General features: G+C 47.6%; 1 protein-coding gene across 2 annotated transcripts in view; it reads right to left on the bottom strand.

Moving 5' to 3' along the window:
• Window positions 1-26,405, bottom strand: part of LOC147683705 (mast cell carboxypeptidase A-like) — a 193,770-nt gene that overhangs the window by 147,840 nt on the left and 19,525 nt on the right. For both annotated transcript variants that reach the window (XM_086944893.1, XM_086944894.1), the window contains exons 4-6: window positions 12,416-12,521; window positions 12,188-12,289; window positions 8,094-8,195 (exon numbers count right to left, since the gene is read on the bottom strand). In XM_086944893.1, coding sequence (XP_086801019.1) covers window positions 8,094-8,195; window positions 12,188-12,289; window positions 12,416-12,521 — 310 coding nt within the window. The remainder of the gene's footprint in view (window positions 1-8,093; window positions 8,196-12,187; window positions 12,290-12,415; window positions 12,522-26,405) is intronic.

Here is a 26,405-nt window from a genome sequence, read left to right as displayed (position 1 = left end):
CAACTCTGCCAGGGGAGTGATTGTCGAAGAGTAGCAAGGTGCAGAGGGACCCTAGTGTGAGGGGGTCTACAGAATTGGAAGAGAGCATTCTGTATGCCTCGGTGGACACCAGACTCTCCCTTGGGATTCCACTTAGGAATTGTCAAGCTGTGGAGTGACCCGAGCTGCTGTGCCATAAGTGTGAATCCATACCATGATCTGAGCTGAGTAGTGCCTGAAGCATGAAACCTTGGAATGACCTGAGCCAATCTCCCCAAATTGTGAAGGTGTGGTGTGATCTGAGTCACTTCCCAACTTGATATTGTGACATGACCTGAGCCAAGGAACCATTAAACTAATGAGGCCTGTGTGACACCTTAACTTTTGCTTGAGGCCCGTCGTTACATTAGTGCCCGAATCCAGACCGGAAGAGTATGCGTGGGGTTGCACCACTCACATGCCAGACAAACAATGAGAATGCCAGTACTTTCCCAAGCAGCGATCAACAGTCCAAACCAGTCACATCACTGCAGGCATGACTGATGAAGAGAGGAGCAGACAAGTCGAGGAGAAACTGGCAGGTGCTTACAACACTGACCCAACACCGACTGAGAGACTCATTAGTTGACAAACAGTGAGTGTGAAAGAGATTAAGCACAATTACAAGCGCACTGGAGGTTATATAGACCTGCGCCTAATATTGCTAAGGCCTGACCTAGGGTAAAATTCACCTGGATGACAAGGGTGAATGTGGGTGTGTTTTGTGAATTAGAAATGTGTAACAGGAGGAGGAGCTACGCGGGCATCCAAGATGGTCGCGTGAGCAGAGAGCTCCTGAGACCCGCGCCACCCTTCTTGATCTATCCTGCAGATATCCTGGTCACTTCGACGGGCTTTTGAAGTGCTACTCTCACTGATACCGTCGATCCTTTTTTGGTCGAGATCGGACCTCGGGGACCATTTCTACATCGTCTCCAATTTTCTGGCCTAACCCCCAACGCGACCGGGGTCTCTGCTGCCTAGTATGGCCGAGCTGTAATGCAACAACAACGGCTGCCTGACATCTGCCCCACTGGTGGTGTGCCACTTTCACTTTCGGTTTCCAGCCCTCTCGTCTCTGACTGCTTGGGACCTGCTACTTTATCCTGGTCTGCTGCTCTCACTGTGAGCGCTTTCTTTCTTGGTGCCGGCAAGGTGGCCCGTGGCATTCTCTCGTGAACCTAGACTTTTGGGGTTTGAGACTCGTCACCACCCCGCTGCACCCGGGTGTCCCTGGCTGGTGCTGAATATACCATGGCGGCGAAACCTGAGGCGGAGAAACGCAGGAAGACCACTTCTCGCGGGGGGTCGATCCAGTCCAACATGATCGAGCGCTATACCCAACCGAGAGGTTCCCCCGGCGCTGCCAGTCATGGCTTGGAGGACCCGAAGACTGACATGTCGTCTTCCTCAGAGGTGTCCCTTCAGGACCTGTTGGCCGCCATTTCAGGACTCAAGGCCGATATGAGTCAACAATACGAGGCCATTGTGTCCAAGATAGACACGGTGGCGGTGGATATTACTCTTATTCGAGCCGATTTGGCCAAGACGAACGAGAGGGTCAAGGCATTGGACTTAAAGGCATCGAGTTTGGTGACGGACATGGCGGAGGCACAATCCGAGATAGGGAATTTGCGTTCCTCACACGACCTTTTGCTCAAACGCATGGAAGACTACGATAATAGGGCCAGGCGGAACATCACACGCTTGGTCGGAGTGCCGGAAGACAATGGTGCCACCTCGATCGATTTACTGGTCGAGGAACTCATTGTCGCTAAACTCGCTCCCGCAGGTCTCAGCAAGTTTTTTGCGGTTGAGCGTGCCTATCGCTTCCCAGGTGGTCAGGTGAAGCCAGGGGGCCCTCCGAGGCCTATCATCGCTAGACTGTTTCACTTTCGGGACAGAGACGCTATCCTGCAGGCCGCTCGTAAACACGGCCCGTTAAAGTACGATAATAACTCTGTCTCGATCTATCCTGATTTCACTCCCCAAGTGCAACGACAACGTTCTGGTTTCCTTGGAGTGAAGCGTCGTCTGAGGGATTTGGGACTGAAGTACGCAATGCTGTTTCCTGCTCGCTTGCGGATTGAGTTCAGAGAACGAGCCTATTTCTTCGATCAGCCTTATCGTGCTAGTGACTGGTTGGACTCGTTGCCGAAAGATGACACCGAGAGTGGAGGCCCTGGCGGCGCGGAAGGTGGTGCGACGGCCCAGGCTTAACGTGGGCCCCCAGTGGTCCGACTTGAGACTATGAACTTTACAGAGTAACTTATATTGTATGCTTTATGATTGTGCCCGTGGTGGTGCGGGTACGGGTGGTTTCTCCCTTCCTCCTCGGGGGGTTCTTTGTGTAGATCAGATGGGGCGACAGGCACACTGCAGTTTGGGGGGGGCTTTTTAGTCAGCAGGGGTGCAGGGTGGGGGGTGTTGTAACGGGTTCTTGGTTGGGGGTGGTTTGTGGGGACTTGGTTGTGTTCTATGATTTCTGTTATTTCTCTTTTTTCATGGTATATTACTGATTGCAAGTATTCTGGATCTGTGGTTATGGGAGGGGGTTGGGTTGGGTCGTTCTTCCTGGGATGGGGGGGGGGGTGAGATGCAGGTTCTTTCTTGGAACGTCAACGGTCTGGGTGACAGGATTAAACGCGGTATTGTGTTACAATTTATAAGGCGCCATGTCCCTGATGTCGTGTTCCTCCAAGAAACCCACTTGATCGGTAATGCCTGTAAAGCTCTTGACCGTCGGGCTACCGATTGGCCGCCCATGCTGGTTTCACCTCCGGGTCCCGGGGAGTGGGTATAATGGTTAAATCCTCCCTGGCCCTTGAGATTGATGATACTGTCCTAGATGATCGGGGACGATATGCTGCTGTCTCCGGGAGATGGGAGGGAAAGCCAATTGTGTTAGTGGTTGTGTATATTCCCCCGGGGCTGCAGGCCACCACTGTGCCGATCTTGGCAAGACTCTTCTTGGTCTCCCTGATGGTCTGCTGATCATGGGCGGAGACTTTAACTCTGTGATGTCTGGCGAATGTGATCGACTGCCCCCTAGAGTTCTGCCGCAGTCCCAGATGTGGCTCAATGATATGACTGAAACTTTTGGTCTGGTGGATGTTTGGCGTTCGCTGCACCCTACCCAGACGCAGTACACCTTCCACTCTGGTGCGCATGGCAGCCTCTCTCGGATAGACTACTTCTTTATGCTGGCTTCTATCCTATCCTTGGTACGGGAGGTTCGTCATCTCCCCCGGGGTATCTCGGACCATTCCCCCTTGCTGATTAAGATATCTGTGGGTGGTCTTTTTGGTAACAGAGTTCCCCCTGTTCCCCCCTGGCACTTTCGGAACCCCCGGCTCCGCTCAGACTTGGTGAAGGCTATTGACTGTTACTTTGATGAAAATGTGGGTTCAGTGACCTCCCCTACGGTTCTCTGGGAGGCCTTTAAAACAGTCATTCGGGGATCCGCACTGTCTCTTATTGCTGCTGAACGGAGGGCTAAGAGGGAGGCCGTTCTGGCCCTCGAGACTGAAATTACAGCGCTTGAAAGTGAGCTGGGTGGGGATGACACGCCTGCGCTATTACACACTTTGGAGCTGAAACAGGCGGATTACAGGGCTTGTGTTACCGATGCTGCTAAGTTGATGCGAGCGAATCAACTGGGCCGGCTGTATGATGTGGGTGACAAAGCTAGCAAACTCCTGGCGTGGCTGGATAAGGCTGAAAGAGCGAATCGCGTTGTGCCCGTTATTGTTCGCGAGCCTGGTGAAAGTGTGTCTGACCCCGGTGAGATTGTTGACTGTTTTGTTGATCATTTCCGGAAGGTTTATACCCCGGTAAGTGATCGTGATGAGGCTGATTCCCGCTTGCTGTTGCGTGATATAGCTCTTCCTTGTGTCTCGGAGGAGGAGGGCCTGGCTCTGGAGGCTCCCTTTACGGTGGATGAGATTGCCCTTGCTATCAGATCTCTGCGATCGGGCAAGGCGATGGGGCCCAATGGTTTGCCCATCGAGCTTTACAAACTTCGTCCGGACAAGATAGCCGCTCATCTGCGCAACATGTTTCTAGACGCGTTCGAGGCAGGAGTCCTTCCGCTTGAACAGCGCCTAGCTACTATAGTTGTCATTTATAAGGATGGCAAGCCTCATGATCGCTGTACCTCCTACCTCCCCATTTCCCTGCTAAATGCAGAACCTAAAATCCTGGCCAAGGTTCTGGCCAATCGGTTGTTGACGGTGATTTGTGACCTGATCCATCCGGATCAATCCGGCTTCATACCGCATAGGAACACAGCCCTCAATCTGCGTAGGCTTCATGGTGTTCTCGCGAGAGCTGCAACTCTCACGGAGCCTGCGGTGGTGGCCTCCCTAGACGCTACGATGGCTTTTGACACCATTGAATGGCCTTATCTTTGGGCGGCCCTCTCCAAGTTTGGCTTTGGCCCTAACTTTATTGCGTGGGTCAGGCTTCTTTATGAACAACCGCTGGCTCAGGTCGTGGTAAATGGCAGAAGTTCTGACCCCTTCCCGTTGGGCCGCAGCACCCGTCAGGGATGTCCGCTTTCCCCGCTTCTATTTGCGTTGGCACTTGAACCCCTTGCGGCGTGGCTCCGGTCGGAACCCTCGATTAAAGGGATCCGGTGAGCGCCAGATCTAGAGGATCGCGTCTCACTGTATGCCGGCGACATCCTTCTTTACTTCACTTCCCCTCAAAAGTCCTTGAACGTGCTCTTCGACGTTCTTACATCCTTCGGTAAGAACTCCGGATTGGTCATCAACGGGACCAAATCCTGTGTTTATGTCATAGCCGGGGTTCTGCCGCCATTGCCTCGTAGGTTTCCAATTTTGGTGGCGGATGACGGTTTTAAGTATTTGGGGATTTATGTCTCTACGGTCTCTGCGGTGCGTTATGAACGGAATCTGTATGCTCCGCTCCGCCGTCTCGAACAAGATGTGAGGCGATGGCGTGAATTGCCCTTGTCTTCGTTGGGCCGAGCGGCGCTTTTTAAAATGATGTCGCTCCCCCGGTTTCTCTATGCGTTGCAGAACTTCTTCGACCCGGTCCCTGCTCGTTACTTTCGCAAGATCGAAAGTTTACAGCGGCAATTGATCTGGGACGGTCGTGCCCGTATTGCACTGTCTAAGCTCACCCTTCCCTGGTACGACGGCGGTATTGCTTTGCCAGATATCAGACGTTACTACTGGGCCTCGCACCTGAGCGCCATTAATCACGTAACGTACTCATCGGAACCCGCTCCTGCCTTTGCCCTGGACCAATGTTTACTGCCCGGTGGCAACTTTAATAGGGCTTTGTACTCGAAGTCGCCAATCCGTCTCCTTACGGGTCCTACGAAGTGTGCGGTGCGGGCCTGGAGGGATGCAACTGTGGCTACGGGCTGGAGTGGCAAGCTGACGCGTATGACCCCATTGTATGACTCTGATCGATTGGGCAACCTTTGGCAGACAAAAGGGTTTGACAGGTGGGACATGATTGGGATCAGTAAGGTGGAGGATCTTTGGGCCAGGGGCACTGTGAAGTCCTTTGAAGCCCTGAAACTGGAATACCAGCTTGATGATAGGGAGTATTTTCGGTATATGCAGGTTCGACACGCCTTGTCCTCCGCCTTTTCCCCCGGGGCGGATATTCCACAATCCTCCCCGCTGGAGGATCGTATCCTAGACGGCCACGTCCCTGATAGTACGATTTTCTTAATATATAAGAAGCTCATTAACAACAGAGCTGACCAGCTGGGGAAACTTCGTGCTTCCTGGACAGCGGACGGGCTTGAACTAGACGATGAGGACTGGCAGTCGGCTGTTTCTTCCCCTAAGGAGGTGGCTATTCCGGCTCGGCTCCGTTTTGTCCAGCTAAAGATCCTCCACCGTGTCTATGTAACTGGTATGCGACTGGTACGAATGGGGCTTGTGATGGATGGACGGTGTAGGCGTGGGTGTGGTATGGATGGTACTTTTCTCCATGTTCTATGGGAATGCCCGATTGTCTCGGCCTTCTGGTCCAGGGTGCACGATGTGATGGGACGTGTCACTGGAGACCCCCTCCTTCCTGAGGCCCGGCGTTGCTTGCTCAATGTGTGGGAACCTACAGATTGTACTGCTGCTCAGACGTTCTGGGTCACTCTGGGCAACATGGTTGCCAAGAGGGACATAGCTCAGCTCTGGGGCTCCTCCAGACCACCACGACTCAGTGCCTGGAAAGATAACATGGACTGGTGCATGTTTCGAGAAAAGATGGTGTATGAGGCACGGGGTCGTCCCAGGAAATGGTCCAGGGTTTGGGCACAGTGGAATTCATACCGTGGCGATATTTGTTCCCCTCCACTTGATTACGAGGTACCTGTCCCCTCCTCCCCATGATTGGCGTTCCGTTTTCTGTTTCCCATATCATCTGTATCCTTTCTTCCTTCATGATCGCCCCCCCTTGCCAGATTCGTTCCTTTCTATATTTACTCCTTTTCCCCTCCGCCCCCCCTCTTATGACCTTTGCCAGTATGATACCATGTGTTTGTGTGTTGTTGTTTTTCTTCGACAAAATCATAAAATTAAACCTTTAATATCCTTTTAGTACGGTTTTATGCTCCACGCTATAATGTGCGCTCAGTGATCGCCTTAAAAGTGTACTGTCCTTCTTTATTCTTTCAATATGTGTCATAGCGGCCGGCCCTGAGGGGTTGTAGGCAGACGCTGTGTAATGTGCATTTCATAAATAAAGGTTTAAAAAAAAAATGTGTAACAGGATGGCAGTAGAAGGATGCACATGGGACATTTTCATAGTAGTAGGAGGTCTATTTTGGAATTGATTCTCATAATCACCCCCTATGCTATTAAATTCCACATTATATATCAACTATAATACTTATCTACTTATGATTGGCTACTCATAGGGATACAAGGTTGTTAAAAGAAGTGAAATACTCTTCTGAAGTCTTAATGAATCTCTCTAAATGAGAGCAAATACATTTTGAAAAGAAGTAATAGAAAAGTAAATTCTGCTAGGGACTGCTGGTGTGAGCAGTGGAGTTTTAGATAAATGAGTCCGCCATATCCCACGGTATCCTGTCCAGCTGAGAGGAAAGAGGACCTGAATGTATTTTATCTAAGACTTTTGAGATATCCAGTAAGAGTTGCAATGACAGATGACACTCATCTCATGATGCTACAGCATGACATCATACAGCTCCTAGAGCCTCTTCCCTCCTCCGACAGCATCAGTAATAACATTATTGTGGATCCAGAATGTCCTGGAGGTGTTGCAGTTGTGATACAAATAACTTTTTAAGGATTACAGACAATCTTGTGAAAGGATGGATATTCTAGAGTCTGGATTTACCTCATGATGTGCTCTTTCTGTAAAAGCTGTGGAACAACTCCCTTACATGTTTTTGAAATATGAGAGAGCATCCCTATGCTAGTTAGAAGGATAACAACTGCACAAGTCTCTCTGACGTAACTAGCACATTTGCACACTTACCTGAAAAGTTACAACAATAAAGTTCTCAGTACAGCAAAGTTAATTCTAGTGAGTATATTTCTTAAATTTCCTTTGTACACTTGCATCATAGATGAACAATCACATTCTGAAATAGCCTCATCAATGAGTTTGGATGCCAATCAATGAGTTTTCCTCAAGGCCTGGAAAATGTATTTTACTTCAACTCACAGTCGAAGATGGTACCCAGGAAACAATGATCTTATCCATTCACACAAATATATGTATTTATTCAGTTTTTAGATTACAAGACTTGTCACGGACAGATATGGCTTGATGAAGCATTGCTTCCATATTGGTATCCCACCGAAAAGATCACAAAATCAAACATCTTGCTGAGGAGTGTGAATGTTATTAAATTGTCTTGGTTCTTAATGTTGTGTGAAGAAGAATGCTAAGGTCTGCTTTACTAAAATATGTTAAATTACACTAATTGATTGGATGTGGATATGCAAAATTATAAATAGTGCTTTTCTTCATTCAAATCAACTTCACAAACAATAGTGATAACACATGTAGACTAAAGCAAAGATCATCATATGTGGCTTACTTATTCTGATCCGTGTACTGACCTCTTTTACAAACCACTGGCAGAACGCAGGCGAGACCCATTCTCGGGCATGGATTCCGCAGTCCATAAAGATGGCTTTCTTCACAGAAGTTTGTTTTCCCACCTTTTTGACATGAAATATGATAACATATTGTAAGCTGGTACTATTAAGCTTTTGAATGTATTTCAGTTTACTAAATTACTACACAATATTCTCAATTAAATGCACATGGAGAATCACATCATTTTATATTTTTGTTAAATTGTCTAAAAATGAAAAGATTTGCGGTAAGTGGTATAGAAGGGGATACAGTGATTTTAATGAGTACACAAAATTGTAGTTTCTGCAATAATATTTGCAGTAATTTAGTTAAATGTTATTATAAAGTCCTAAACTTGAAATCATGTTGTAGTCACTCATCCTTCTTTCAAGATTTTGAAGCTCAATTTCCCACACACAATTCAGTAGCTAAATATCCCAAACATAGCCTAAATTCAATTTTATTCAGGAAGGGGGCGAGAACACACCCCTACCTCACGCCTCTTGCAATTTTAAATGGTCTTGTGCACTCACCATTCCTCCCATAGCGAACACAGGCTGAAGAATCTGTATACAGGTCACGAATAATATTAATAATCTTCAGGCCAATACCCATCTCCTCCATGAACTGCCACAGCCTAGGCTGTGCCGCGCAATCAAAGGCTGCGGACAGATCCATGAAGACTAAATGGAGATGACCTTTTTTTGCAGCCGTGCATTTTGTCATAATTAGACTGAGGTTCAGACACTGATCTACTGTACCTTCCCTTTCCTAAAGCCAAATTGGGATGGGATAATAACATTATTTTCCAGTGTCCAGTCCTCTAGTCTGTTTAAGATCAATCTGCCCATTAGCTTTGCAGTAGAGTCTATTAAGGAGATAGGTCTATAGTTTTTCAGGATGAACCTTGCCAATTTTTTATATATGGGAACTATTACAGTTGTTTTCCAAGATGATGGTGCTTTTGATTGAGCAATTTTATTAAAAACATTTGTTAAAAGTGGAGCCCATAGATCAATCAATCAATCATAGACATTTATAGAGCGCTCTACTTACCCGGAGGGTCTCAAGGCGCTGGGGGGGGGGGGAGAAACTGCTACTGCCCGAACAGCCAGGTCTTGAGCTTCTTCCTGAAGGCGAGGTGGTCTTGGGTCAGGCGCAGGTCGGTCGGGAGGGAGTTCCAGGTCTTGGCGGCCAGGTAGGAGAAGGACCTTCCTCCTGTTGTCGTTCTTCGGATGCGGGGGACGGCGGCGAGGGCGTGACTGGCTGATCGGAGGTGTCGTTTGGGAGCGTAGAAGTTGATGCAGTTGTTGAGGTAGCTCGGGCCTTGATCGTGTAGGGCTTTGTGTGCGTGGGTGAGGAGACGGAAGGTGATTCTCTTGTTGACCGGGAGCCAGTGCAGGTCTCTTAGGTGTCCGGAGATGTGGCTGTGTCGTGGGATGTCGAGGATGAGTCTGGCTGAGGCGTTCTGGATCCGTTGGAGTCTCTTCTGGAGCTTGGTGGTGGTTCCGGCGTAGAGGGCGTTGCCGTAGTCCAGTCGGCAGGTGACAAGGGCGTGGGTGACAGCCTTCCTGGTCTCGGTGGGGATCCACCGGAAGATTTTCCGTAGCATGCGCAGGATGTTGAAGCACGACGAGGAGACTGCGTTGACTTGCTTGGTCATGGAGAGGGAGGAGTCCAGGATGAAGCCCAGGTTGCGTGCGTGGTCTGTCGGTTTGGGTGCAGTTCCCAGGGCGGGGGGCCACCAGGAGTCGTCCCAGGCGGAGGGCGAGGATCCCAGGATGAGGACTTCCGTCTTGTCCGAGTTCAGCTTCAGGCGGCTGGTCGACATCCACTCGGCTACTTCTTTCATTTCTTCGTGAAGGTTGGCTCTGGCGGCGGCGGGGTCGTTGGTAAGGGAGAGGATCAGCTGGGTATCGTCGGCATAGGAGATGATGTTCAGGTTGTGTTGGCGTGCGATGGCCGCGAGGGGGCTCATGTAGACGTTGAAGAGGGTTGGGCTCAGCGAGGATCCTTGGGGTACGCCGCAGATGACTTCGGTGGCCTTTGATTTGTACGCTGGTAGGCGGACTCTCTGGGTTCTTCCGTCGAGGAAGGAGATGATCCATTCCAGTGCCTTCTCCTGGATTCCGACGTTGTAGAGGCGCTGCACTAGGGTGCGGTGGCAGACGGTGTCGAAGGCCGCGGAGAGGTCTAGGAGGATGAGGGCCGCTGTTTCTCCGTTATCCATCAGGGTTCGGATGTCATCTAAGAATAAATCTATAGGAACTCCATCCGGTCCTGGAGCCTTTGCTCGTTTACATTGAATTAAAGCATGTTTTGTTTCAATGAGTGTAAAGCTGACAGGAGACTCATCAGTCTCCAAAACATGGGGAAAAGATTGAGGGGTTGTCATATCATTAATTCCAAAGAGGGCTTCAAAGTGTGTCACCCATGCCTCTCGGTAAACATTAGTATCTGTAGTCATAGCCTGCTCAAGCTTTAAAAACAGGGCATTAATCAAAGACCAGAAAGCTTGTGAACTTTTTAGTATAGCAGCCTTTTGCAAGTTTTCCCACCCCTCTTCTTTTAAAAAAACCTCAGCCTAGTGGTCCTTGCATTTTTGTAGGCTTGACGCAAGCCTTTTACCATTAATGTATCTTGGGGTCTGGCCTTCAGAGCTCCATGCAGACTCTTAAGGGTTTTATCACAATTGTTATCGAACCAACTACATTTTTTAGGTTGGCCATTCCACATCACACAGGTTAAAATATTTTTAACATCAGTAAAAATCAAGTCAAAATCCAGGAGCATTTTGTCATGCAAATCCAAGTCTAGACAGCAGATTATTTCCCCATAATGTTTAGAGACTAAATTTGCCAAACAGCTCCCTGTGTCTACCTTTTCCCACTTTAAAATGATTCCGTTCTCTCTTGCGATCACAGGATTTATAGGGAGTTTATATGGACCCTCAATTTCCTTAGTTTTTTGTATGCAGAAAGTCCTGCAGCATGGTCACTAAAATTAATGAAAAGAGATCTTAAAATGAGAGAACAGGCCTATCATTGCATCAGAAACCAAAACATAATCAAGGGTAGAAGACACAGTATCTAAGTATTCAAATGCAGCATTTCCTTTACCAGGAAGTACATGAATATCTGATTTTTTCACTTTCTTTCTTAATATCTATTGGACACCTTTTAACAAACATGATGGTAATCGTGCCGAAAGCAAAACCTGTTTGGGAATCGAATTACCAGACATGTTTTCCTTTCTGTACTATTACCACCAAGCATCATAACGAGCAAGCTTGGATATCAACAGAAGATGTGCTGATAAAACTACACCCCCCAGTAAATTCCAGGCAGAACTTGGGTGTCTCTGGAATTCTCTGGCTGTGGGGTGGGTGTGTAAGGGGGTTTTATGGAAATACTAGCAGAAACAATGTCTATGATAGATATACCCCAAAGCGCCCTAAAAATACAAAATATGACTTGAATGCCGGTGAAGGGGGATACCAGGCTCTCCTTTTCCACAGTTTTTCCATGCCGGCCTTTCAGAATTGGAAACCCAGTCAAAAAGCATGTTTGGGGGCCCCTAACATGCCACCTTTCACTTGTAGGCTGAGGGGTGCCCCCTGTTAATTCCTGCACCTTGAGGTGCCTGCCACGGGGTGCAGGGATTAACACAATCCCACATTTCTCCATGGGAGCTTGTGTTATAGTTGGTTTATGGCGTAACACAACTTTCCATAGAGACATGGGAGAATGCAACCTCACCATGTGTGGTCGCATCATAATTTGGCGGTCAGGACCGCTGACCGAAGATCAGTCAGCCCCGTTACCACCACGGTGCTGGTCGGAGGAATCTCCGCCTAACATCGCAATAGGCCCCTAAGTCTTTACCACAAAAGAAATTAATTACAACAAATCACACGATTGCAAACCATTGATTTTTTGAATAACATAAGATACAGCATGTGTTACAAGTAAAACTCTTATGTAGGGCTAGTTGGACAGGAAATTATGTAAACTGAGAGATGCTATTTTTTAATAAATGTTATAACCAAAAGCAACTTGAATTGTGAAATTTCTACCTTGAGTAGATACATGGGGCGCCCTTCAGCAGTGTCACCGATTTTGATGCGGGACACCAGTTTTGAATTCCTTTCCGCAATTTGTTTAGTCCATGTGGCAATCTTTAAAAAACAGACTTTTGTTAATAAAAGTACATTCAAATTAGAATATAATTTAGTATGATCAAAGAGGATACAATCTATTTTTCCAAGTTCTTATTAAGGCTTTTTTGAGGCTTCCAGGCTTACCGTCTTCCAAGTATTATATCTGGTGTAGCTGTGTACTCCACGTGGAAAACTGCTTTTGGTGAGAATTTGTTTATCAATTCCATCTTGCAAGTTGTGAAACAAAATTCTGTTAACAAAGCATGGTTAAATCTTAACTAGGTACTGCTATGTGATGCATTCAATATAACAAAGTATGCATGCACTGCTTAGTAATGCTTGTCATAGCTGTGGTTTTCAATATTAACAATGCTTGACTGACATTTTTATGCTGTGACTTGTAACAGTTTGTTTATTCTTCTGCTTAAAATACTGCGGGCCTCATTACGTAAAGATCACAATGCCGCGGTTTGCGCCTGCGCACCATTAACTGGGTGCACAAAACATAGACCTAGTCTGAATTCTAAAGTACAGTTAATGCTCTGACCCAAGGGCAACTGCAAAATCGCACCTGCCCTATGGCTAGCACATTAGTGAAAGGTGACCCAGCTGTGGACCAGCAGTTGGTCTTCTTTCACTTTACAAGTGGCAATTCAACCTTCAAAGGGGGACTGTGAGTGACTACCCACCTGCCAGGAAATGTATGGAGTTTCCTTGTTTCCAGCTTTCCCCTCTTTCAATGGTTCGTACTCAGCGGACACACTATCGGTGTACTGTTAGAAATGAGGGTTTCTAGTTAGCAGTGGTATACCCCCTTGTCCAAGAAGGTACCCTCCCTTATAGTCAAGAACATACTCCCAGGGGCCAAGAACTACAATTAGCACCACAAGCCAGGTCAGAACGTCCGGCAGTGGAGTTCAAGGAGGCTGCAGGTGAAGTCTTTTTGTCCCTGAAACTTCTTCACAGGAGGCAAGCACTTCACCAGGTCCTTGGAGAATCTTCTCAAGCAGGATACGACAAAAAAAAAGGTCCAGCCTCTTTCACTGCCCACAGACAGAAGCAGCATTTCCAGACCAACCCAGCAAAGCAACACACAGCAAAGGGGAAGTACTCCTCAAGGCAGCTCTTCAGCTCACTTCTTGGCAGGGTCCACTTGATCCATAAGTGTTCTTAAAGTCTGGGGTTTTGGTCCAATCCTTATACCCCTTTGGTCTTTAGAGTTGGCATACTTCAAAAGAAAGGATTGAAGGGGAAAGACCATCAAGTCAAGGTTAGTCAGCTCTGAGGTCAGAAAACCACATGACTGCCTCCGGTGAGTACACTTCTGACTAGGGGAATCTTCATGCACTGTCAGGTGGACAGGAGACGGGAGACCTGTGCTAGACAGACCCTCACACAGCACATGAGGAATGTGTTTCCTTTTGGGGAGTAGGGTTACTCCCCCAGAAGCCCTGGCCTACCAGGCACAGATCCAGCCTAAGGTTACAGAAGTTGGATTAGGGGGCCAGATTCAGGGTATCTCCCTGACCTGGAGGGAAGGGAGACTGCTAGTAGCATCCTTATGGTGTTGTCTTCTGGGTATACCACTCTGGGTGGGAGGGTGCAGAGCCCCAAGAGGGGGCTAGGGGGAGAGAAGCCTCACCCTGACTCCTGTCCAGTCCAAGGGTACAAACTCTGGGCTGGGAGACAAGTTGCAGGATAGCACCCCTGCACTGGTTGGAGAATTTTGCAGGACACCTCCCACAGGTACCCTGGCAGTTCCTGAGTCTGGGGGTACCTCTTCGCAGATTAGGGCATAGGACCCCAGGGAGGAGGACAGGGTGTAGGAGATCCCACCCCAGTCTACTGTTCATCCTCAGGGTACAGACCCTGCACTGAAGAGCCAGTCTCAGGGGACCACTCCTGAACTGGCAGGAGAGAGAGTGGACAAAGGGTGCTGAGCACCTGGGACTAATGCCCCCAACTTTCAGAAGCAACAACGGTTAGAGAGCCCAGAGAGGCATAAGGCCTGGCTCTCATCAATGACAGCTGTCAGTGGCCACTGAGACTTGCTGTCTTGAGGTTCGGTGACAATTGTAAGTGCTGTTTTCGACTCGCCCGAATATGGTCGAGTCTGGTATCTATGAACCGCAAATGACGAGTTTAGTGGGTGTGCGCGTTTTCGCTGTGCTAACCTAAACCGCTCGTCTGTTTCGTGGGTTTCTTCATCTGAACCCACGGGTTCCATTTTAGATACGGCATCCATTTTGTTTCTTGCCCTCAAGTAGCCAGCGAACGGACACTGTCCGCTTCGTGACCCTGGGATTCCCAAACTCTTGCGGAAGACACGTGTTCCTTTGAGGGTGTCTTTATGACGAGGGGGATGACACTGTAAGGCAGATGGCCCCATTCGAGGCTCATCTTGCCGTGCCGGTCTATTGTCTCAGTTGTGCATTCATTAGGCACGTCTCCTTTGATCCCTGCAATCGTGTTTCTGATAGCACCCCCTTACACTCTTTTTCAATCTGTTCGCTATCCTTGTCTTCCTCTGCACCTGTTTCTGACTCTTCCTTGATTCGTTTACAGCCGAACGGAATGCACTAATGGTGGGAAGATGTACTTTTACAGTTGGGAACCGGTAATGCTACTGTAATTATGTTCCGGGCCCTGAATACATGAAAGCGTCCCCCTATGAAATTTACTGTGGGAACCAGGTTGTAACCTTTTGTTTGTCATGTTGTCCTATGACGGAAAACTGTATAAAAGGAGCGATCCACAGATACAATTTGAAGCAGTCTCCTTGAACCTACATGCTATGTACTTCTTGTGACTTCTGTGTTCCCTGCAGTAAATAAACCTCGAATCTTTGACGCCAAAGGAAGTGTCCCGTGTCTCTGTCATTTGTACGCCGGAACAGGTAACCCACGAAGGTTTCAGGTGTTGTCCCTGGCACCACTGGGTCTTAGAAAAACCCAGTCCTTCAGTTGGCGCCCAATGTAAGGCGGCATCAGCGGTACCGGTCCAAAGCCCGACGATCGTGAGGAACTTCGTGTGAAATCTCCGAGGGAAGGTGCACCCGCTTCATCGATCCTGTTGTCGAAATAAGTGGCCCGAAGACTTTTCCCGCGAAGATCCCCGCCTCCTGACGGCTGCGACGGACTGCTGCCCTGACTGTCAACCTGTTTTGGCGCCTGGCGTAGACCTTGGTATAGCGAGACGATTGACGGGCCTTCCTGGTGACACCATTGTTCTTTGAGTTAAGTATTTGTGGGTCGCTCCCAGAGTCCTTAGTTGTTGTGGGTACTTAGTTGTTGCATGGTTCCATTGCATTTGTGGTTCTTCGTATTTTGTTCTTAGTTGTCCTATTTGACGTCTGCAGTCGCCAAAAACCGAGGGTTTTTGCACTTTTGCGGGGACATTGTAATCCTATAACCCTTGACGTTTGTGAAACTCGGTTAGTGTGCACGATGCCTGGCCGTAGTACTTTGTTCAGTTGTTTTAGAGGTTGTGGTTCGGATTCCCGGTTGGAGGACTCATGTCCGATACCTCCAGTTGGAACTCCAATTTATGAATTATATAGTCACCATGGTGTGGGTCCTATCGCATTCAATGATTGCTGGGTTCGTTGCACTAAAAATGACGGTGTCCTTAGTTGGCCACCTCATGGTAGTTTTGAGACCCCGATTTTAGATAATCTTGAAGCTAAATTGTTTCAAAGGAAAGCAAGGCCGGCCATGTTCGATTCCTTTCGGTTATGGCGTAAAGAAGCCAAGCAGAAAGAAATCAAACAGCTTAAACGTAATAAGAGAGAAGGTATCGTTACAACGATGAGAAATGCAGAGCAGTTTCAGCGAGACAAAGAAGAGAAGGAAAAGGAAATTTTTGATAGATTACAACGTATGACAGTGGATAAATGTTACCCCGCTTTACCGATGGGTACGGATGGGAAGGGAGAGAAAGCAGTAGAGGACCCTTTGTTGTCCTATCTACTGAAGTCGCCACCTCCGTATGCACAGGATACCACAGCCCCTGTGGTTCCTCCTGTTCCTCAACCTGCTGTTCCGGCAGCTGTTAACCAGCCTGTCGCTGGTCCTGTCTTTGCAAATCCTCTTGTTCCTATTCCTCTACCTGCTACTGTCCCCATTGCTCCACCGTCTATCCCTTCTCAAGCTACCGTTCCCGCTACTTCCACTCTTGTGGCTACTCCTACTGCTCCTGCTCCTCCTGTTTTTGGTCCTCTTGTTGTTACCCCTTTACTTCTCTCCTCTTCCCAGTCTGTTCGGCGACGTATTCCTAATATTGTTGCTAACTTTTACTCTCCTCTCGGACCGATTCTTGGGTCTGCTGATTCTTATGCTCCCCAAAGACGAAGTCAGCTTCCTGGTGGTAGGGAACGTGATACGCTATTTAGTATGGCGAAAAATTGGATTAGGTATCCCCTTAAGAATCCTCCACGCATAGTAGTTGAGACCTTTTCTCAATTCAATGAGCCAACACAGAGATTCGTGTTTGAAGAAATGTGCAAACTCTTACGTGACGAGATATCAGTTGACGCGGCAGATGATGTACTGGCTGCTGTAACTGAACTTCAGCTTCAGTTTTCGAGTGGTATGATTGTGGGTAGCAATGTTCGACGTGCTGTCGAGCATCTACTATCTTTTCGTCCCACTGTGATGCCTCGCGCACTATTTAAAGACGAACATGAGGAATGGATGTCGACGCCTGGTCAGTATCCCATGCGTGAAGTTCCACCAGTGTGGATGCCAGGTGATGCGCAGGCTAATCCTATTATTTTGCCACATTTCCAGAGAGTATGGATACACCTTCCATGGAAACAATCAGAAGTTTGCAGGTTAAGCAAACTTTGCCTGACCCTCGCAAAAATCCTGCAGGGTACTATAAAGAATTGTCCCAACTAGTGGATGCTACGATCATGAATCTTGCCGACATCGACATGTTGTTCGGCAATGTCGTACCGCAACCGATTTGGGCGAAAATTTGTCAAGAAAATCACGCAGCCGTTGGTGGGGCTAAGCCTGAACAGCTCATTACTGATCTTCCCCAGAGAATAATTACCCTTATGAAGACACTTATGCCAGCGATGAAAGTTAACTGGGATAAATTGTCTGCCTGGAAGCAAAAGAAGGACGAGAGTGTCTCCGATTTCTTTACGAGATTTGAGGAGGCATTCATCGATCACAGTGGTCAGGATATGAGCACTGAGGGAGGTCAGAGATTGTTTGTGGATAAATTTGTATCAAATTTGTTGCCTGAACTTAGCAACAAATTGAAAAATTCAGAAAGCGCGTGGGCTGTTTCGACCGCTGCTCAGATATTGGCTACGGCCCAATATTATGAAAATAGAGAGAAGGAGGAAAATGATCGTGCAGATAAAAAGACGAAAGAACTCAAAACGAAAGTTTTGTTGCAACAAGCGTATCCTCCGCGCTCAAATCAAAATGATTCTCAGCAACGGAATAGATCACAATCGCAGTCAGCTAGGTTACAGTCGCGAAATGACTCTTCTCCGCAGAGATCTATGCTTGGGTACAATCAGTGTGCCTATTGTAGAGGTGAGAGTCATTTGAAATTTGATTGTCCGGTTTTGCGCGATCGGAATAATGGCAATTTATCTAGAGGAGGTCGTAGTGGTCCCCAACAGGCTTCACGAGGTAGAGGTCGTGGGGTTACTCAAAATCAAAATGAGCATTCTAATAATTCCTCTGATTCCAATAATTGTTTTGATCAGCGTGGGTCATCGTTAGGTAGATCCGCACAGTACAATGTGGACGATTTTTACGTCGATCAGGGTACTGATGACGGTAATTACTAGGACAGCCATAGACAAGGAGAGGGAGTAGTATCAGTTCCGGTTGATCAGAGAGGGCCTTACGTCGCAGTTGCCACATCGGGCGTAGTTGAGCCTTTTCTGTTGGACACTGGTGCAGCGAAAAGTTCCATCATGCATTCGAAACTCCCTGGCGCACCGTTGTCTGGCTTAACAAATGTTTCCGTTGGATTCTCCGGCGCCCCTGTTAGCAATCCGGTTTCTCGCCCTTTACCCCTCACAATTGGGCCTCGTGAGCTGAAAGCTCCCTTGATTTTGACTACTGGTTGTGGTGAAAATCTTTTTGGGCCTGGATTTGCTGAAACGTTTGTATGCGACTTTGTATTGTTCTCCTGCGGGAGTAAAGCTTACATTGGGTGAGAGAGTCATCTCTCCTATGTATTTGTCAATTGATAAGCTCCCACCGGAATTGAGTTCTCTTCCTGTATCTTTGTGGGCAACAGGTCCCAATGACGTGGGCCTGCTTGATATCTCCCCTTATGTTGTCCAATTGAAATCGAATGTGCGATTACCACGTATTCCCCAGTATCGTATCTCCCTTGATGGTGAGCGAGCGTTGTTAGCGATCATCTATGACTTGATCGAGAAAGATGTTATCGAGGAGACTCGGGGAAACGTGTGTAATAGTCCTGTGTTACCTATTCTGAAACGCACTGATCCATCTAAGCCTCCTGTTTATCATTTTGTCATTGATTTGCGGGAAGTGAATAAAATTGTGGTTCCTCAGTTCCCTGTGGTGCCTGACATCACGGCTTTACTGACTCTGATTCCAGCATCTGCGTCCTGGTTCTCAGTGATCGATCTGAAGAATGCTTTCTTTAGCATTCCGATTGCTGAGGAGAGCAGGGACCTATTCGGTTTCTCGTTAGGTGGTCGCAGCTTTAGGTTTAAACGTGCTCCTCAGGGCTACTGTGAGAGTCCATCGATATACAGCCAAGCCCTGAAGAGTCAACTTGATGCGTTTGTGTTACCGGCTGGTGCGGCCTTGATCCAATATGTCGATGACTTATTGGTGGCTGCGGACACACGAGAAATTTGCAAAACTGCTACGGTGTCTTTATTGCAACATCTCTGTGACTTACATCACAAGGTGTCACCTTCTAAACTGCAATATTGTTGTCAAGAAGTAACCTATCTAGGTCACTTATTGTCAAAGGAGGGAAGAAGATTGGCCCCAGAGAGAATTGCTGCGATCGCTCGAATGACTGTGCCAGCAACTCAGAGAGATGTGCGTGCCTTCCTATGTATCACGTCATACTGCAGGCAATGGATTCCAAATTTTTCATTGCTAGCGAAACCATTGGTAGCCCTCACATGCAAGGATGTTCCAACTCCTTTGCCATGGACGGAAGAGTGTCAGAAAAGTTTTTCTGAATTGCGTGATGCGTTGTGTTCGGCTCCTGTGTTAGGTACTCCTGACTACAGCAAGCCGTTTACACTATACGTTCACGAGAGAGAAGGTTGTGCGTTGAGTGTTTTGACGCAACAATTTGGCGGTAAGCAACGTCCATGTGCATATTTTTCCTCGACCTTGGACTCAGTAGCTAGAGCGTTGCCAAGTTGTCTAAGAGCGACAGCGGCAGCTGCGGTGTCCATCCGACAATCTGCAGGATTGGTCATGGATAATATGCTTACGGTGATGGTTCCGCATGCAGTTGACACTCTCTTGAATCGTACGAAAACCCAACACTTGACGAGTGCAAGGTTGTCTGGTTATGAGTTGACGCTTTTGGCAAGTCACATTCAAATAAGGCGCTGCAATGTTCTAAATCCAGCGACTCTGTTGCCAACCAATATGGAATCAGACGAGGTACCACCACACGATTGTTATTTGCGAACTGAGGAAGAAACGAAGGGTCGTGTTGACCTAAAAAACACTCCATTGGAAGAACCTGATGGTACTTTGTATGTGGACGGTTCGTGTTTTAAGTTGCCGAATGGTGATGTGACGACTGCGTATGCTGTGGTAACGTTAAGTACGGTTGTGGAAACGGCGAGACTGAATCAGAATTCTGCACAGGCGGCAGAACTAATTGCTTTGACGAGAGTGTGTGTTTTGTCGAAAGGAACGCGGGTGAATGTGTTTACCGACAGCCAGTATGCCTTTGGTGTTGCTCATAGCTTTGGACGATTGTGGCGAGAGAGAGGTTTTATGACATCGCATGGTACGAAAATCCAGCACGGACAGCTTGTGAATGATCTTTTAGACGCGCTTACATTGCCCAAGCAGGTGGCGATTATTAAATGCAGTGCTCACCGTAAGGTGACGGATGACGTTGGTCGTGGCAATGCGTTTGCTGATGAGATTGCTAAGGAGACTGCGAGAAATCTTGCAACTAGAATGTATGTGACGAGTTCGGTAAGGTGGTCTGCAGAAACTGGTATGTGTGAGGATACTGTTGAAAGTGTGAAAGCGATTCAGAATGAGGCCACCGAAACTGAAAAGACCAAGTGGAAGGAGAGCACAGGAAAGTTGGATGCGAATGGATGTTGGATTGATTTGTCGGAGAATCAAAGGTGGATGTTGCCGGATGCATATGTGCTTGCCGTTTTAACCATGGCACACGGTTTGTCACATATTAGCGCGAAAGATATCTGTAAATTGTTGTCCCCTGTATGGAAGAATGATGGTATCGCTAAGTGTGCTGAAAGATTGGTCAAGAATTGCATGATATGTATGATGTACAATCCTGGCAAGGGCACTCCTACAACCCCTGGCCATTTTGCTCCTCCTACATGTCCCTTTGAGGTAATCCAGCTGGACTTCATCCATATGGAGCGATGTAATAACCTGAAATACGTTTTAGTTGTGGTTTGCGCATTCTCCCGATGGATTGAAGCTTACCCTCTCAAAGACAATACTGCCCTGTCCACAGCGAAAGTCCTACTGAAGGAATACTTTCCTCGGTATGAAATGCCACGGATTGTATGGTCTGATAATGGAAGTGAGTTTGTGGGGAGTGTGATGATGTGTGTAAGGGCCTTGGAATTACACAAAAATTCCATAGCGCCAACCATCCCCAGTCAGCAGGTTTGGTTGAGGGGTACAATGGTACTCTAAAACTAAAACTCGCAAAGATTCAGGCTACGACTGGTCTGTCGTGGCCCGATGCTTTGCCTCTGGCTCTTCTGTCAACTAGGGCGACTGTACACTCTCGAGTAGGGCTCAGCCCATATGAGATTGTGTTCGGCCGTCCTGCAAATATTTGGGGGGTTCCTAGACCCAGTGCATTCACAAATCTTGAATATCCAATGCTAATTGATTACCTTCATGATCTGACTGCTAAACTGAGGTTAATTCATCAACAGGTCTTTGAAGCACTGCCGGCACAGACGGAGGGTCCAGGCCACCAGCTCCAACCCGGAGACTGGGTGGTTACCAGGAATTTTGGCCGAAAGCGAAACCTCGAGCCGAGGTTTATTGGACCCTTCCAAGTGCTACTCGCCACGAGAACCGCTGTTCGTTTGGAGGGCCGCAAGCATTGGGTGCACGCCACCCACACCAAAAAGGTACCAATACCCTTACCAGCGGACTCGTGGGTGAGGACTGGCATCGCCGCATCAGAAACAGAAGTTTTGCCGAACTTTGTGCCATTCAGTGACGCTCAGCCTGTGGGAGATACTTCAGTGCAGCCAGACAACTCTGTTGTACCTTTGTCATTGGAGAATTCAAGATCTGAACTATCGTCTGACCGACAGGACTCTGTTCCACAATCCGATCAATTGTTTGAAGAGCAGACTCGTCCTGGAAGAAGCAGATATTTTCTTCATTCCAATACTAGAGACTAATAAAATTTTTGCTTTTTCCTTTTTTTAAATCCACGTTACCCCATTATCACTTTGAACATTTTGAATAATTGTGGTTTCTGTTTACATTCTGAGTTCTTTTCCACGTGTGTGTTTTTCCACAGCTAGGAGATTTTGTATATATTGTTTGATTAAAAGAACCTTACATCCGGGTTGACCGTAGGGCCGTGCGGGTACTTCCTTCTGTTTAGTAGGTCCTGACACTAGGTCGGAGGCCGTCGATTCCTGGGAACTCCTGGGGATTGACCATTGCTACACAGAACAAAGTGCGTCAAGAACGTTGCGGACGGTTTTAGAGGATGGCATTCTCAAAGTTGTCGGAAGTGGTGAAGACTCAAGCGCAAAGATCCGAACTGCATAGGGTTGTACGTACCAAATGCTTTATGTTTAGGTGTTCCTACTGTTCCTAACTGTTTCCTCGTTACTGGTGGGTGGAGTATACTATGCGATACAATCACTATTGCCTTCTGCTTCACCTACCCTTTCCTCTGAACCAAAACCTACTTCCACTGTTTCTCCTCATTCTTTTTACATCTTACCCCAACACGAGCAGGTTAGACGTGCGGAATTCATGAACAATTCCTTCGTTCAGCTCCTTCACCAACATCAGTTGGTGATGAACACTACCAACTGTTGGGTGTGTGGGTTAATGCCACATACCACTGATAGGGGAATTCCGTACTTGGTCCTTCCTTACAGTTCCCAGGGTTCAGCTCGAGCATTCCAAACAATGTTTTGTAGCGCAGTAGATTCCTACCCCCATCGAGAGCCACGCACTGCGGATCATGGTCCTGGCCCGTACCACAAGCCTTTGGCAAGAGCGATTGCCGATTTAGATAGGGATATCTTCGACGCATCGCTTATCCCAGAGGAAGAGGTGCGAGCATACAGAGATCTGAGTGAGGCTGAGTATAGCATGTCAGCGGGTGATCGGCAGCTTAAAAGCTCGTCTCCGATCTGGATCGTACCCCATCTCGGTAATTTCTGTCTGAAAGGCCTTGGCCGAAGCCCGCGAGCTCAGCTCGGGAGGAGTGCCTGTACCGAAACGTATGTTTTGCCGATGACCTCTTCCCCTGCTCTTTTGACTGCCAAGGGTACATACTTTGTTTGTTATGACCGCGCATATACATGGTTGCCTCGTGACTTCTCAGGCACATGTTATATTGCGAATCTGTTGCCGCCGACCTCTACTGTTGGGTCGGATTATCACAAGACCAGAGTTGTGAGAGGCGTGATTAGCGAAGATGACACTGCTGGTCAAGAGGCGGGAGACTTCTTTAAGGGTTTCTTGCCGTTTTGGGGACCTATGATCAATAGTAGGAACCTGAGACAGTTGACTCGAGTGGTGGAATCGACCGCTAATATCACCGCAAGTGCCCTTGGTAACATTACAGCAGAGCTTCAGGCTGACAGGCTTATGACGTTACAAAATCGTATGGTTTTAGACGTTGCCCTTGCAGATAGAGGTGGAGTATGTAAGGTGATCTATTTGAGTTGCTACATTTTCATTCCTGATAACTCTCCAACTGTCTATCAAGCCATCTCGAAGTTGCATAAGATCTCCGAGTCCATACACGTGGACGTAGGTGATTGGACGCTACTAGGGTGGTTTTGGGGCCTGATGTCGACGTGGGGTTGGAAGATTCTGATGATCATTGGGGTTGTTGTAGCATTTCTGTTCACGTGGCCTCGGTGCTACAACGTGTATAAGACGGCCACCTGTTACCAAGGAAGCATTGATGGATAGAATAATGTTGCAGCAACATCTGGATGGTCTGATGAATATCGAGATCGATTCCGATTACGACTAGTGCTTGCCTACATGAGGGCAAAAGGAGCGTCTGAGGTTCCGTGACAATTGTAAGTGGTGTTTTCTACTCACCCGAATATGGTCGAGTCTGGTATCTATGAACCACAAATGACGAGTTTAGTGGGTGTGCGCGTTTTCGCTGTGCTAACCTAAACCGTTCGTCTGTTTCGTGGGCTTTTTCATCTGAACCCACGGGTTCCATTTTAGATACAGCATCCATTTTGTTTCTTGCCCTCAAGTAGCCAGCGAACGGACACTGTCCGCTTCGTGACCCTGGGATTCCCAAACTCTTGCGGAAGACACGTGTTCCTTTGAGGGTGTCTTTATGACGAGGGGGATGACACTGTAAGGCAGATGGCCCCGCTCGAGGCTCATCTTGCCGTGCCGGTCTATTGTCTCAGTTGTGCATTCATTAGGCATGTCTCCTTTGATCCCTGCAATCGTGTTTCTGATAGCACCCCCTTACACTCTTTTTCAATCTGTTCGCTATCCTTGTCTTCCTCTGCACCTGTTTCTGACTCTTCCTTGATTCGTTTACAGCCGAACGGAATGCACTAATGGTGGGAAGATGTACTTTTACAGTTGGGAACCGGTAATGCTACTGTAATTATTTTCCGGGCCCTGAATACATGAAAGCGACCCCCTATGAAATTTACTGTGGGAACCAGGTTGTAACCTTTTGTTTGTCATGTTGTCCTATGACGGAAAACTGTATAAAAGGAGCGATCCACAGATACAATTTGAAGCAGTCTCCTTGAACCTACATGCTATGTACTTCTTGTGACTTCTGTGTTCCCTGCAGTAAATAAACCTCGAATCTTTGACGCCGAAAGAAGTGTCCCGTGTCTCTGTCATTTGTACGCCGGAACAGGTAACCCACAAAGGTTTCAGGTGTTGTCCCTGGCACCGCTGGGTCTTAGAAAAACCCAGTCCTTCAGTCTTGATGGACAGATTTGCCCTTGGGGGAACATGAGTCACACCTGCATTCTCCAGGGGGTGCAGTGAGCCACACCACTGGGTTGGCTATTGTGGTACTGTCAGCCCACTGGTATGCATCTGTGAGCATAGTACAGTTAGGTGCTGCACAGATGGTATCCACAGGTGAGAGAAGGGTTGCCCATGGGTCAACTTAGTGTGCCCTGAGATTATGGACAGAGCGTTCTAATTGGGTTTAGAAAGGCATAAAACTGGAGCATGCCTCCGATGTTGTGGGCCGGGGCTCCAAGTTTTCTCGCCCCAATCAGGGAGGTCCATCATGGTATTGATTGGTCTCCCCTGGCTTTAGGTTGGTGGGGGTTGTGTTGTACCTGGCCCTTTTTGTAGGTTTATCTCCAAACGTTGTACCTTTTGCCTCCTATTATTTTGACCATTTTTGTTGGCTATAGGACCATAGGCACTTTAACACCGCTGATCAGTGCTAACGTGCATATTCACATTGTGTAAATTGTGATTCGTATTGGTTATCCAAGATTTACATATTTGATTTACTGGTAAGTCACTAGTAAAGTGCACTGTGTGTGACCAGGGCCTGTAAATTAATACCTACTAGTTGGCCTGCAGCACTTGTTGTGTCACCCACATGAGTAGCCCCATAAACCTGTTCTAGGCCTGACATTGTAGTGTCTGTGAATGAAATTTGAAACTGCCCTGCTGAACTGGCAAGTGCACCCACTTGCCAGCCTCTAAACCTTCCCTTTTTCCCCTAGTAATGCACCTCTAAGGTAGGCCCAAGGTAGCCTCTTAGGCAGGGTGCAGTGTGTGTGAAAGGTAAGACAGGTGCTGGTGTGTTTTGCATGCCTATGTTGTTTACAAGTTCTTGCCTTGGCCAGCCTTTGCTCCATACACACTGCAGGCGGGTGGAGACTGCATTGCGAGAGGACAGGCATTGCCCTATTCAGGTGTCAGTGACACCTCCTCCCACAACTCTAACTCAGAAAGACCCATCAGTCTGTTGATGGCTCATCAGGATATGCATGACACATATCAGCTCATTTTGTGTGACTGTCTAGAGTGAATGCACAAATGGTCCCAAGGCAGTCTAAACCAGACTTTGATTCAACAGGTAGGCAGAGACACAGAATGGTAAAGCACACAAATGCCCATTTTCTAAAAGTGGAATTTTTAATCACAACATTTTTAAAAAACCTTCACTAAAAGATGTCTTTTTATATTCTGAGCTCAGGGAACCCATACTTCATATCTCTATCTCAATCCCCATTAAACATTACACTTGTAAGATGTTACAAGGCAGCTCCAATGATAACCTATGGGAGAGATAACCTTTCAATATCGAAAATTGAATTGGGAATATTTTACTATCAGGGCATGCAAAAAACATCAGCACATGTCCTGCACCCTGCCCATGGAGCTAACTTGAGTCTACCTTAGGAGTGCCTTTCATGTAGAAAATGGAAAGGTTGTGGGCCTCGCAATTGGGTGAACCAGCCAGGTAGACATGGCAGTTTCAAACTGCACTCACAGACACTGAAATACCAGGCCTAAGACAATTTTACAGGGCTACTCATGTGGGTGGCACAACCAGTGCAAACAGGCCCACTAGTAGCATTTGATTTAAAGACCCTGGGCACACACTTTCCTAGTGACTTACCAGTTAAACAAATATGCCAATCTTGGATAACCAATCAGAATCACAATTTACACAGAGAGCATATGCACTTTAGCACTATTCA

This window comes from Lissotriton vulgaris, chromosome 11, assembly GCF_964263255.1.
Source record: "Lissotriton vulgaris chromosome 11, aLisVul1.2, whole genome shotgun sequence".
Taxonomy (NCBI): Eukaryota; Metazoa; Chordata; class Amphibia; order Caudata; family Salamandridae; genus Lissotriton; species Lissotriton vulgaris.
The sequence above is the reverse complement of the archived record's forward strand: the minus strand, read 5'-3'. Positions and strand labels throughout refer to the sequence as shown.